Below are 14,355 nucleotides of genomic sequence, written 5' to 3' on the forward strand. Positions count from 1 at the left end.
GATATCGAGACAATCGATCAATAGCGAGTTACAGAGAGAAATGGAGAGACAGAGAGAGAGAGAGACTCGTAATAACAACAACATCAATAATGATGATGATGATGGGCATTGCGTGAAATTTTTCAGACAAAGCGGCGCGCGTTGCGACTCGAAATTTCGAACCTTGGGCTCCTCCTCCTCGAGAGCAGCGAAACAGCTGCGCAGGCGCCACAGTTTACAGTTCACAATCGAGCAAAGGGAATCGCAATTGGAATTCGAATTGCTATGTGGCAGCTTCCATTGGTGGTTGTTTTTTGTTTTTGTTGTTTTTTTTTTTTTTTTGGTACAGTTACAGTAGCAAGTTGCAAGTTAGCTTGGCTCTCGGCATTAGAGCATTTCAACGTTTGTCACTGTCAGTCGGCCAACAGTTTGCCCAAAAAAGGGGTGACAACAGCTCGTTTGTACAATTTGTTGCGCAATCATTTTGGCCCACGTCTTGAATTTAAACTGGTAATTGGTTCGTCATTTGGACTGGAGTTTAGAGTGCATTAACCTTCGCTTTAGATTCCCAGCTGCCTTTCGATCTCTTGGCACGTTCTTGGCCCTGTTGTGACCTACCCTTTGCATCTTTTTCTTCTTCCCTAACGATCCCTATTCCTTGGCGATAATTTATGACCTTCCTTTCTTCAATCAAAATACAGCTGACGATTGTTTTTATTCCAATTTCTAGTTTTCTTATTTCTGATTCCAGAAACTGATTCAGTTATCGGATATCCAGTTTTCAACAGTTATTATACAACATTTTCCCATGTTGAGAGCAAAGTTCATCCAAGATTTATGACAAAAGCAATTTATATGCATTGATATCTTTTATGGTTATATCTAAAGCTATCTGGGAGCTCTTTTCCAAACTCCCCAGCAAACTTTGTTGTCCACGCCAATTACTAAGCGACACTTTACTCTCATTTTAGGGGGAAGCTCCATTAACTTGGATATCTCTTAACGACTGCACAAAAGCACAACTCAATAAATGCAGACCCAAAGATACTTTATGGTGTGTACTTATCGCCAAAATACATATACATATATCGATGGAGGGCACTGCGGGTGCTTCAACATGATGTGGGGGAGATTGTCGACGCAATTGTCGGTCATATGAGGGCAACACAGAATTTCCCCTGCCTCGGAGGAGCTGCTTATGGAAAATAGGAAAATGTTTCAATCAGTGCACAGCTGGAAGTACTTCTTTATTGGATTTCGGGTGTTGAAAATTGTGCAATTAACTGTTTGATTGGCCATTGACAAAAGGGTTAATCAATAGCCAATGTTACTGGTCATCAACATACATACATACATACGTACGTTCCATACATATGTAATTAACTTGCATTTTCCTGTTGTTCGCCCGCATCTAAATGTTCATTTAGTCTGCTGTGATTGCATTTTGGGTGTAAATGTTAATCAAATTAGCCACAGGCGTAATCAATGCTTGTATTATTATATTATTATTTGTTTCTATTGAAAAGTAATTTTTCTATATTAAATTTTTTCTGACGTCTGCAGTTTTTAGAATTTTATTTTCCCCCGGTAAATTGTAATCATTTATTGTTATTTAATCCTTTTTAGTGGCAATAGTTTTATCCACTCGCAGCACGTTCCTCCCAAGCAGATGTTTGACTTGCGTCTCAAATGCCTTGTTCGCAGGATTAATGTTAACATTGATGTGGGTCGTTACCAGGGGTGGAGCAGGGGCGGGGAGTCGCATGTGTGCTGATTTTTGCTGCACTATTGTGGCATTTAATCCGTATTAATTTTCAATAAGTGCAATGAGGTCTATAAATGTTTGATAAATGACTCAGCAAGCGATAAATATGCCACAAGCTAAGCACGTGACTTTTGAGTAGAAGCTCGTGACAATGAATTTTTGGCAAACACATTTGAGAACCGGCTAAAATTGCAGCTGGTAAATTGCCAACAAAGTGAGCAGAGGTGATGGAAGCAATCAGAGACATCAATGAAAAGTTTTTAAAATTAAAATAATCATATCTTGTTTTATTTTTAACAAATTAGTAAATAATTTATATTTTTTATATATATATATTTTTTTTTTATATTGACAAACTAAATAAAATTATATTGTGAACGTTTGCAGTGTAATCATGTTTTTAAACGTCCGTTGCATACTTTTAGGGCTTCTAGTATTCGATTGTGAAATCAACATTTTGTAGCATACTTTTAAGATTGCATCGAAAATAGAGTGCATATAAAAATTTTCATTGCATACTCTTGGGGTTCGCTGTAAAGTTTTGCTAACATAACAGCCGCTTAACACTTGTTAACAGCCAAAGTTTACATTTTGATGTTAAACAGAGAAACTTGAAAATTGCAAACCCACAAAACAAATTTTAATAAAATCTCGCTAGAAACCAGAGCAACATTTCCTGTGATACCCTTACCCAGCATTTTCCTATGTTTTTTCCCTCAAAGTTTTAAGCGGGAAAACCCTCATTGCAGCTTCAACTGATGTAATGCATTTGTAAAATTTCATCAGCAATAAACTTTTCCAACTTGCAAATCGTCGTCTCATCTTGTTTGTTGGCTCAGAGAGTATTTGCCTTGTTTATGCATTTGTTTTAATAAAGTTTAGTGCTGCACTTCCGTTGCACAACTTCTGCTGGGGGAGGGTAAGTGTTTGAGGGGGTTGCAACTGGGAGTTGATGTGACTGAAATTGCAACAACACAGACGTCGCACATCAGGGAGTGAAATATGTACATAAACTTAAGAATATTTTCCCTCACAAATCGTTCTTTTTTTCTGTGATTTTGCTTGTCAGTTTATAGATAAGTTTAATGAGATTCTTTATGTTCACAAATTGTATCATTGTTATCTCAACAAGAATTAAACATATCTTCTTTATTGTCTTTTCTAGACATATTATAACGTAGAAGTGGTGGCAGCACAAAAGTTGTAAAGAGAGAAAAACAAAATTTAGTATTGCTCTCATTTGCTCTCATCATTTATCGCAATTAGTGAAATGAACTATTAACAACAATCAGCTTTTTCCCCTTTACCTCCCGATCCCCTTATCAACCAGTGCTGCACAACGCCCATGCATATTGCTGTCACCTGTAAACACTTGAGGCACACGCTCTGCACAATGCTCCAGACTTAGACAAATATATTATATAGTATAGTTTATATACCATAAAGGTATGTATTATACATAGATCCGCTCGTGACTTTCGCGTTGAACAGGTGCACAGGCGCCCTGGAGGTCGAGACTGGAGAGACCTTTGACAGTCTTCTATCGCCGTCGGACATGAATTTAGTTGTAGAAATGTTACTAACTGTGTTTCATACAACAAAGCCAAGTTAAAAGTTGTTATAGCTCCATATAATTTATGCCAAGTTTTCGTGTGAGTTCAGACCGAAACAATAAATTCAAGTAAATGCAAATAAATTACTTAAAAAACAACGAGTACTAGTGCTCCAGAGTAGTGCGCTCGACGGGTAAATACCCTGGGTGAAACTAAAATAAATGAATTCCTAGATACTCTTAGGTTACTTTTCTTGCCATTATTCTATGATTTTGTTCTGTGCTCGATTAGAAAATACCTGCGGTCTTGAAAACCCCATATACCAAATTATACCCTTTGAATATATATTTTATGGGTAGAGGGTATTAAACTGCTGTAGGCGCTGCCCAAATGAAAGGCAACTGGTTCTGGTTCCGTGTCGAACTTTGATTCTATTTCTGGTCACTTGAAACGCTTTGAAAGTCAACTAGGAACAAACACAATAAATATATACAAAGTATTATTATATTTAAAAGCAAAAATCTGTTGATTTACTGACTGCGTTCCAAGCGGATGTGACACATTTTGTATAGATAGATGGAAATGCTACTAAAACTTAGACAAGAACTCGAACTCGGAATCAGCATTAGACAATATACCTTCATATGCATTTAAACATTTAATGTGTTTTTATTATTCAGGTTCATGCCCCAAGCTTACCACCCCTACAATTAAATAGTCTTAATAAATACTTGAATGATTATGAGACTACAACAACTATAAGTGACCCGGTAGGGTCTGAGGATTACATAAGAAATACGTTCTATTGTTCACATCATCGGGGTGCATTGTGTTATGGATAACACTAGTTAATGCTCATTGAACGATCTCTTTTGTTAGCCAATTTTGTTTGTGAGTTTATGTATTTTTGATCTGGTTTTGCGGAAATGCTTTGAGACATATTGGATTCTTTGCTTAATGAGTCGGAGTGTAAACCTCTCTGACTTCGATATGGCAAATATAATCCGTTTATATATGAGCCTTTGTTGACGTGGCCGTGACTTCACAGTGCTCTTAACAATCGATTAGCCACAAAACCAACATAAAGTATACTATCTTATTCTAGAATGTAGTCTGCTGTCCTTGACTTTCAGAGTTCTTTCGCCTTTTTGTACTATTATTACAATTCGATTGACATTTTAATGAGGCGATCAATTAGATACTTCTATAGTCCTATAAAAAGGCTCTTATATGTTCTTTTCTGTAAAATTTCAATCTTAATCCTCTTACCACTTTAATAATTCAAACATTTAAATGACATGCTGAAGTTTTTGATTGCCGCTAAACTTGTTCTTTCGTTCTTGTTCTCTTCTCTTCAATTTGTTCATTTTTATCATAATCATTATGGAAAGTACGTCATATCTTCCAGTTTCCTTGACCAGTTTCTTTTCAGTTAAAATGTAGAATATCGTTTAATCTTTAAGTTTCGAATGTATTCATGCATTATTTCTTGAACAATCCCGTGTTTAATTACATTTTTATGATTCTACCCAACCTGTTGGCATTAAAAATCGTTAATTAATTATTTCGCAAATATCACAACAAATTTTATTCATTTTGAGTTCTTTTCTTAAAAATATACATATATATACAATAGCATTTCGTTAGAAAAACTTAGGGATTAAGAGTAAAAATACTTTGCAACAATATGTGGAAAGAGTCGGGTTTGATATGGCAACACCTGGTGGCACCAGCTCTTAGGCCTGCCACGCCAGCAGAACGCCCAACAGAAGTGTCAGACTCCAGCTAAGACTTCCTGCCGAGTTTGCACTCTCCTCTAGACTCTCTTCGGGCAGTCGGGCGGCCACTACAAGCTGATCGTCATCCAACTTTGGTCGATAGCTCCAGTCGATGGTATTCGTCTTGCAGATGTTGGAAAACACTATCGCCGAGATCTTTGGAGTACGTGTGCGATTTGGAGAACTGAAGTCGACATGGTAGAGGCCGAACTTCTCCGTGTAGCCCGCTTTCCACTCGTAGCTGTCCATGAGACTCCAGGCGATGTAACCGCTGACATTGGCGCCATCCTCCATGGCATCCAGAACAGCTGACAAATACAGATTATAATAGTCTACGCGGGCGTAATCCTCTAGGCCACCACGATCACTAACGCCATTCTCCGTGACAATTATCTCGGGTCCATTGTACTCACGATGTATCCACATCAAGAGATTGTACATGCCCTTAGGATAGACCTGGAGAAGTAGGAAAATCAAGTTAGAAAGGCTTATGCACAACTGCTAGATATCCTGCGTCTAGGCGATTAGATACCCTAACATTCTTTTACCTGGAAATGTTTGTTAAATAAATACCCCAATTTTATTCCGATGCCGATCAAATTTTCTACGCAAATCCAGACTTTCTTATGTTACATACGTGCCAAAACTCAAAGTTGAAGTTCTAAAATTTCTCTAATAATTCGTTTTTTTGGAAACAAACTGGATCTGCCTGCACATATAAAGATATGGATTCATTGCTGATAAGTTCAACGAACTCGCACCTGTAACAGATGCAACCCCAAGTGGAAAAGCAATTACCCTTACCTCCCTGGAGACGAGTCAACCCCCATTTTAATCTTGGGTAAGTAGTTTATGCCACCCTTCGATGTTGGCTAACTACCGACACCTTGTCATTATTCACTTACAGCTCTGGGCTCGACATAAATCCAATTGTGGTCTGATCCCACTGCCTCCCTCAATTATGGTGCCCAACCCACTCGAGTTTTATCTCATCTCAGCTAATTAACGAACCCACTCGTGACCGCCCCTCCTCCCTTTTGAGACAACAATCTTTTGACCACTTAAATTATGGATAGTACTATAAGTTATCTTACCTTTAACCAGACAGATCCCGAGCCGGGCCAATCCACGCCAGCTTGACTCTCGACAACGCCCATGTCGTGATTGAATGATGGTATGGGAAACTTGCCAGTGTTGTTATGGCCATTGGAGTTAACCAAGTTGCTTGTATACGAATTGATGCCAAAGAAATCGGAGGTGCCTTTGATATGGTGAATCTCCTCTAATGTGAATTCGGGCAGACGGGAACGGTCTCCGAATCCCTGCTGTTTGCTGAGATTCCTGATGCGTTCGATCATTACTTTGGGATAGTTGCCATGCTTCGAGAAGATCGGATGAGCAAACCAGCCCACATAGAACTGCATGGCACGTTCAGATGCCTCACGATCCTCTACAGAATCGGGATCTCTTGGCTCTGGCCAGGATGTATCCAGTGTGATGCCCATGCGACCACCTTGACGCTGCTGGAACTCATTGCGATACATGTGCACCACATCCGCATGAGCCTTCAAGAGATTGTGGCCACAGAGATAGGCGGGAATACCCGGGAAATTGTAGGAGGGTGCCATATAATCTACTCCATAACCATGTTCACACACATGCCAAGGCTCATTGATGGTGGTCCAGATCTTGACACGATCTCCATACATCTCGAGCACCAGTCTTGCAAAGTCCTTAAAGACGGGAATAATCTCGGGATTCGTCCAGCCTCCCAATTCCTGCAATCGCTGAGGCAGCTCCCAATGATAGATGGTCACCATGGGCGTAATATTGTATCTGAGTAGCTCATCGATCAGGTTGCTATAATATTTAATGCCTGCCGTGCTAACATGGTTCATATAACCACCGGGCATGATTCTGGGCCATGAGAGAGAGAAACGATACGAGGTTACATGCAACTCCCTCACCATCTGCACATCACGACGCCACTGAAAGTAAAGGGAATTCAAATAAAATTTAATTAATCAAATGATTTGCTTAGGAGTCTAAATTTCAAATTTGGTAGCTCTAGCTCTAACATTTATTGATATTTAACCTTTTTTTAAGCATATTCTTTTTTAATTTTTTAGAATCAGATATATCATTCGAAATAAAATTGGCTAAGCCGTTAGATATTTTGAACGCCTTTACTTCTAGCAAGAATGTCAAGTATTTCCAAAATATAAAACCAGTTGCCAGTTGGCGACACTTACCACAATGCCACAAGGTACTAGTGCTGCATTCAGTGTCAGTGTCAGTTGTCAACGGATATGAATGTATATGGCTAATTATGTGCCTTACATTGAGACAACAATTCGACACGCTAGCCGTTGGCCTACGACTTGGCTCTAACTCTAATTCTGACATGGGGGCGTCCACCATTGAGCTGTGCTCGGACCGACCTAACTTGGCTTTGATTTCATTTGTTAACTTGCAACCGAGACACCTGCCGACATGTTGTCATGGATTATGTCACGCGATTGCGATCATTCAGTGTATCTGGTTTGATTGTTATGTTAAATCAATTAATCAATAATTAAATATTATTTAGCCGAGTTATGATATTTGTAAATAGCAGAGTCGATGACATTGCGAGAATAGATTAATTGTGCATCGATAAGAATTTAAAGAGCAAATTATTGAAATTTCATATTCTAATGGAAACTTCTGTAAGAATTCAAACGATTTGTGAACGTTGTGACTATGTGACTATATAAATACATTACGGTGGGTCTATTTTCTGCATTTTATTTTCTCCATAAAAATTGACCCACTATAATACATATATTTAGAGCAGACAGGTATTATGAAAATATTGAAAAAAAGAATCGTCCAGAATGTGAATATATTAGTGTCTTAAAACTTCTGGAACCTTCAAAGTTAATTTTATAGAGCAGTAGAACAAATTTTAAAAGATAACAATTAAAGAACGAAATCTTTGGAATGTTATCTCGAAAATTCTCTAACTTCGTATGCTAATATCTTTTCACAGCCTTTTAAATTGCTCTATACAAGAACTTTTAGATTGAAAAATACGCTAAGATATGAAAGATACGACGTTTCTTAATTAGCATATTTCGACAGAAGCTTGCCTACACTGTTTAACACAATTTAATTTAAACTTTATTAAATTTAAAACGTTAATTGAGATTAAATCGAATCATAAACCAATTCAACTGTGTAATAATGAAGACATAGCAATTAACTAGGCAATTAGCGTAAACTTATCACAAAAGAACGTCAATTAGCAATAGTTGAAATGAATATAATTCGACTAGTTTGTGTATTCATCTGTGTGGTTTGAGTGCCGCGCAGCTGACAAAGTTGAAAACCAAAAATTGGTTACAAATTGATTACCATTAATTTGCATTTTTCTATTTGTTTTTGTTTTTTAATATTTTTTTGTGGGAAAACCCATAAATCTTAATCAGACACCTGTTGAGCTACTAAGCTGGGGGCAGGTGACTAACTAATCGAATTCAGATTTTATTTCAGCAGAATATTTACACCCATTAATGTGGTGATTAATGTACTTGATGGGTCATATTTATGAGGTAGCTTTAGACGTAATTAGCAAGAAAATTCAGTGTCTGTAGGGAAATAGGGCCAGTGAATATACATCAATTCTGTTGCATAATTCTCACATGATGCAGGTATTTAAAAATTAATTTTTATGATGCATAAATCTATTTGATCACCTACCTGATGATAACTGTCGGAAGATATATCGCCATTGGATTGATCGGCAATCTTTTCAGGATTTTTATGTGTTAGATAATCCCAAATTGACTCTCCTTTATCATCCGCATTCCAACCTCCTTCAATTTGATACGAAGACGAGCCGACGCCCCAGAAAAAATCATGGGGAAAATGGCGCACATTGCTCGTGGGGTTTCCAAGGACACTGTAAAAAAGAAATAGAAAACAAAATCAAGGGTAAGTATGATATTACCATCGAAGCCATCAAGTTTAAGATTTTGCAATCATTGGCAATGAATATTTTCGAATTTTAACAGTTTGTGTGACGATTATTTGGTGCTAATTGCTGAGATATCAAAAAACCAGACAAAATGATTGCGACGATTTTGTAAACAAATCAAAATAAATAATGTGCGGACAACTTTTGCTTGAAATTTATGTTTTACAATTGCACTTTACGACATTATTTTTTTAATTTATTATTAAAATTGTAAGTGATACAAGATAAGTATCAAGCTTTGGAGCAGGCATTCCCAAGGTCAGCAGCTGTGAAAGAGGACACAAGTTCAAGAGTTCAGCCAAAGCGACCCCAAAAAGTCAATAAGTCGCATCTAGCTTTAGCTAAAGCTAACAAGTGTCAATAAATCGCATCAAGCTTTAGTTATAGCCAACTTTGTCATATCAAGGCAATTGCATATGAATTGATAGTCAATTTATTTAAATTTTTAAGATTTATATTATTTTGTTGCACTTACGAGGCAGCATCACAGCGAATATTCTGCTCAAGTAGCAGCGACAGCAGCGCAATTTTTATAAACATTTGCCACATTTTATTTTAATATTTTATTTATTTATTTATTTTTTTGTTCACTTTAATATCCTTAACACCTTCTACACTTAATCCTGTGGCGAGTAACTTTACCAGCGAGTAACTTCAACGATTTCGTTGACTTTAATTCGTTGGAAACTTTTCGCGATCTTTCGTCAAGTTGTAGTCAATATTGCGAGCGTTTTGAGCTCACCGCGAAACACTTGCAACTGAACGCTCCCGCTTTTAAATCCTAGCATTTTAAAGCGTTCGACGATCGAGCGACGCGTCGATCTCATTGAGAACGAGCCAAAAACTCGCCCTCTGAACGAGTTTTCTGTGCTCAGTTCGGTTAACAGGTGTGCTACGAGTGTTGTTGCTATTGCTTTTTTTGCTTTTATTTTTATTGTCTCTTTTTTGTGTGTGTTTTTTTATTTTTGCCGGTTGTGCGTCGAACGAGATGCAAGAAATCCCCGTTACGACTTGATTCACGCAATTTACGGGCGTTACATTTTCATTGGAAATACATATTTGAACTTGTCATGTTCTGGTTTTTTGTCGCGTGTAGGGAAACCATAACAGATACTTAACAATAAATTAAACTATAAATTTATTAATTTATTTAAATGCAATGCTGGGATTTCATGCGCCATAGAACCCAATTTGAATATAAATCGTTGAATCGACTAACCTAATGATATTCAAAATAACGTTTTTCCAATGTCCCAAGTTACAATTTTCATCTTGGTTTTCTCTCATGTTTAGGCAAAACAAAAAAAATTCTGTTTGAACAAGTGGTATGATAAAACTGAAGATATAGAGCACGCGAGAGAGTGATAACTCTATGAGGAACATGCACGAATGCAATTTAATCAACAAATTTTCTTCAGTCTGAAGAAGACATTACCGAGATAACAAAAAAGCCGTGATTTTTTTTATCAGTTACAAGAGCAAAAGAACAAAACATCAATTCCAGAAACTCGATTAAATTGAATATAATTTATCATACATTTCCTAGCTCATAACCCGTTCTTTTGAGCTTTTCCCGAACGCTGAGCCACTCAAAATTAATACCTTTTAATGTTTTTTTTCATTTTGTCTTTATGTCTCAAGCTTAACCACAAATTCATATATCACTTATTTTGTGGGTTCTTACATCCGCAATTTATTTTTGGTTCGAATTGTTTCTTTTTTAAACTCTTATTCTTATCTTTTGAGGTGAGTGGATCAATGCGAAATTAATTCACTGCGTTTTTTGCCACGCCTACTATTAACACAGCTGTGAAAGCTGCAGCGGTTTTTTTGTTTAAACGAATTATTAAGTCATATCCAAATCTCTACAGAAGAGTATTGGATTTGATTTAAATCAAATAAAAAATAACCTACCATTCGGTATATTCAAATTTCTCTAATCAGCATAAGATTTGAAATGTTTCTTTGAATTTAAGTGCATTAAGCTAGACAAGTCTTTTGTCTGATTGTCAAAACGCATTCAACCGGTTTTTCTATGTTTGCTGTCATTTATTATTAAGGTAATTTGTTGACGTCGCGAAAGCTGTGGTTTTTTGCTCACGTGGAGACAGACTCTAAACGTCTGTAAATAACGTAAATAAATGAATCATAATTTGCAAAACGTGCAAAAATTAAAAAATGGAACTCGTTATAATTAATTCACGCATCGACGCAGAGAAAGACGTTAAACGGGATCAGCCGTAATAAAAAATCCCAAGAGCTTAGGAACTTATAACATTAGTATTTCCGTTGTTAACTTTTTTTCGTTTCTATTGTGTGTATTAACCACAAATAGATATGCAAATAAATGTGTACTTTTCTATAAGTGTTTATCATTTGAATTAAAACAACAAAGAAATTAAATCAAAAATTTCCAGTACTTCAAATGTGAGCGGGAAAGTATGTTACACACTGCAAAAGTATCGATGACAGCGCTTAAATCACCTTCATATCGAGCACACAAATATCGATGCTAGGCGTTGACTTGTGGTATCGGTAAACTTATCGATGCCAAGTATCGTAAAAACGTAAACATTTGGCAACACGTGCGCTGATTTTAAAAATTTATGATAAAAAATGGAATTATTTACAGTGAATCGGTAATTTAAATTACACAATAATTTTGTGCATATACTTATGTGTTTGCTACGCTTTCAGTTATACGGAGGACTTAAACATATCCGCCAAACACGGCGGCGAAGCTGCAAACGAAGATGCAATTTTACAAAAGTTGCTGCAGAAAGCAGAAAAACGCAAAAGAAAACACAAAAGCAGCGAATTAGAAAAATCTAAGAAAACTGTTGCTGCCCAAGAGGAAGCAAAGAATGCTGAAGCAACAACTCCACAAGATGAGGCTGCAGAAGAAGCAACACAGGAACCGGAGTCCAAGGAAGCGGAGGCTTCAAACGATTTTCAAGTTGTGGGCGCCTCCTCTGTGAAAAGACAGAAAGTGGAAATGGTGTTGCCAGCTTGGCTGGCACATCCCACAATTATTGAAGGAGGCAATCTAATACCCGGTAAGGATGCTGAAGCGTCTGTGGATGAGGCTGCCATCAAGCAGCTGTCTTATCTGGAGAAGTTCACTTGCAGCGCCTTGAAGCAAATGAAAATCAAGCGATTGTTTCCTGTGCAACGTGCTGTCATACCCTGGATACTGGAGGCACATGCCAAGCCAGAGCCGTTCCGTCCACGTGATATTTGCGTCTCGGCTCCCACGGGCAGCGGCAAGACATTGGCCTTTGCCATACCCATTGTCCAGCTGCTGGCCAATCGTGTTCAGTGCAAGGTGCGTGCTCTGGTGGTGCTACCTGTAGCTGAGCTGGCTTTACAGGTGTACAAGGTGTTCAACGAGCTGTGCAGCAAGACGGAGCTGGAGGTGTGCCTACTGTCCAAGCAGCATCGCCTGGAGGATGAGCAGGACAAGCTGCTGGAGCAGTACAAAGGCGTCTACTACTCCAAAGTGGACATAGTGGTGACCACACCCGGTCAGTTTATTTATTTAAATATATTACTATTATTTGTAGATTGTAATATAATTATAAAATTATTACAGGTCGCTTAGTGGATCATTTGCATGCCACCAAGGGATTCTGCTTGAAGTCGCTGCAGTTCCTGATCATCGATGAGGCAGATCGCATTATGGACGCTGTCTTCCAGAACTGGCTCTATCATTTGGACTCGCATGTGCGCACCACAACCGATCAACTGTTGGCGGGGGTCCAGGCACCACTGTGCCACCAGGAGCTGCTCAATAGCTACAACAAGCAACCCCACAAGTTGCTCTTCTCGGCAACCCTCTCACAGGATCCCGAGAAGCTGCAGAATTTGCGTCTGTTTCAGCCAAAACTGTTCACCACTGTCTTGACGATGCCAACGCTGCCGACAACGTTGGAGAATGGAGAGCAAGCCGAACAGGATGTGGCACAGAGTAGTCAATTCATTGGAAAATACACCACGCCCGCAGAGTTAACGGAGCAATTTTGCCTGACGGAGATGCGCTATAAGCCGCTTACTTTGTATGCACTGGTGCAGCAGTATGGCTGGAAGAGATTCCTCTGCTTCACCAACAGCGCAGACACAGCCAGTCGCTTGGCCTTTGTGCTCAAGAATCTGTTCAAGGACACACCAACGATGGTATCCGAATTGTCGGGCAAGTTGGCGGCGACGGAACGTAAATCGCGACTATCACAATTCGCTCGTGGTCAAATCAATGGCTTGATCTGCTCAGATGCACTTGCCCGTGGTATTGATGTGCCCAATGTGGACATTGTGTTGTCCTACGATGCACCTCGTCATATCAAGACTTATATACATCGTGTTGGACGTACGGCGCGTGCTGGACAAAAGGGCACAGCCATAACATTGCTCACCGATAAGGATCAGGAGCAGTTCAAGAAAATGCTCTACGAGGTAGGCAAATCAATGGGTGAAGAGATTAGTACCTCGCCGGACATTGAATTCGATCACGCGGCCATCTACAAGAATGCTCTGGAAGCCTTACGCATACGCCAAGACAAACTTGCAAAGGAGAGTCGTGTCCTGAAGATGCGCAACTCACGCAAAGCGAAGCTGCACAAGGATGCAGCTGTTGTTGGTGAAATGACGCTCATGGAGAAGCTGCAATTCAAGGCAGTCGCTGATTTACGGACTGAGAAAATTGAACCGCCAAAGCCAAAGGCAAAGAACACACCGAAACCCAAGAAAGTAAAGCAAAAACGCACAATTAAAAAGTAGACGACACGCTTCTACAGATTCAATAAACACCTTGTTAATTCTATAGATTTAAGTTGAAATATATGTATACTGATTATGTTTATGTATACAAGTTGATTTTTTTCTTATTACTGGAAGGTCCCCGGGTACATTCCCGCAGTCGGGTAGTTCACCGAAATATAACTAGAAATATTTTCATCCCAAGTTGCCTTTTGAATGCTCTGTAAAAATAAGCTAAGAAGAGTTTTTGTGTAATTCGGTTGGCCCAGCTTTGTATAGTACTTATTACTATGTATAGTACTTATTATTATCATAGAGAGTGGAATTCATGAATGTTTTTATAAAAATTTATAAAAGCAAAAAAAAATATAAATAAATAAAAATAGAAAGGAAACTTTTTCTTAAATCTAGGTACTTATATAGAATAGAATAAAGTATAGGTATAGCTTTCTTTTATGTTTCCCTTTCTATTATGTTAAGTAATAAACCAATTTCAAGACTGAAAGAAAG

General features: G+C 38.3%; 2 protein-coding genes across 2 annotated transcripts; one reads left to right on the top strand and one right to left on the bottom strand.

Annotated features, from left to right (window-relative positions):
* Nucleotides 1-4,854: 4,854 nt before the first annotated feature.
* On the bottom strand, nt 4,855-9,854 carry LOC117786806 (myrosinase 1). The gene is made up of 4 exons (XM_034625203.1): nt 9,569-9,854; nt 8,817-9,018; nt 6,170-7,063; nt 4,855-5,531 (listed from the first exon to the last, which is right to left on the bottom strand). Exons 1-4 carry the CDS (start codon nt 9,640-9,642, stop codon nt 5,034-5,036), a joined length of 1,668 nt encoding a protein of 555 aa, XP_034481094.1. The 5' UTR covers nt 9,643-9,854; the 3' UTR covers nt 4,855-5,033.
* A 1,764-nt stretch (nt 9,855-11,618) lies between these two features.
* On the top strand, nt 11,619-13,952 carry LOC117786797 (probable ATP-dependent RNA helicase Dbp73D). The gene is made up of 3 exons (XM_034625192.1): nt 11,619-11,732; nt 11,791-12,617; nt 12,686-13,952. The coding sequence occupies exons 1-3, from the start codon at nt 11,710-11,712 to the stop codon at nt 13,864-13,866; spliced, it is 2,031 nt and encodes a 676-aa protein (XP_034481083.1). The 5' UTR covers nt 11,619-11,709; the 3' UTR covers nt 13,867-13,952.
* Nucleotides 13,953-14,355: the final 403 nt, after the last annotated feature.

This window comes from Drosophila innubila (genome assembly GCF_004354385.1).
Source record: "Drosophila innubila isolate TH190305 chromosome 3L unlocalized genomic scaffold, UK_Dinn_1.0 0_D_3L, whole genome shotgun sequence".
Taxonomy (NCBI): Eukaryota; Metazoa; Arthropoda; class Insecta; order Diptera; family Drosophilidae; genus Drosophila; species Drosophila innubila.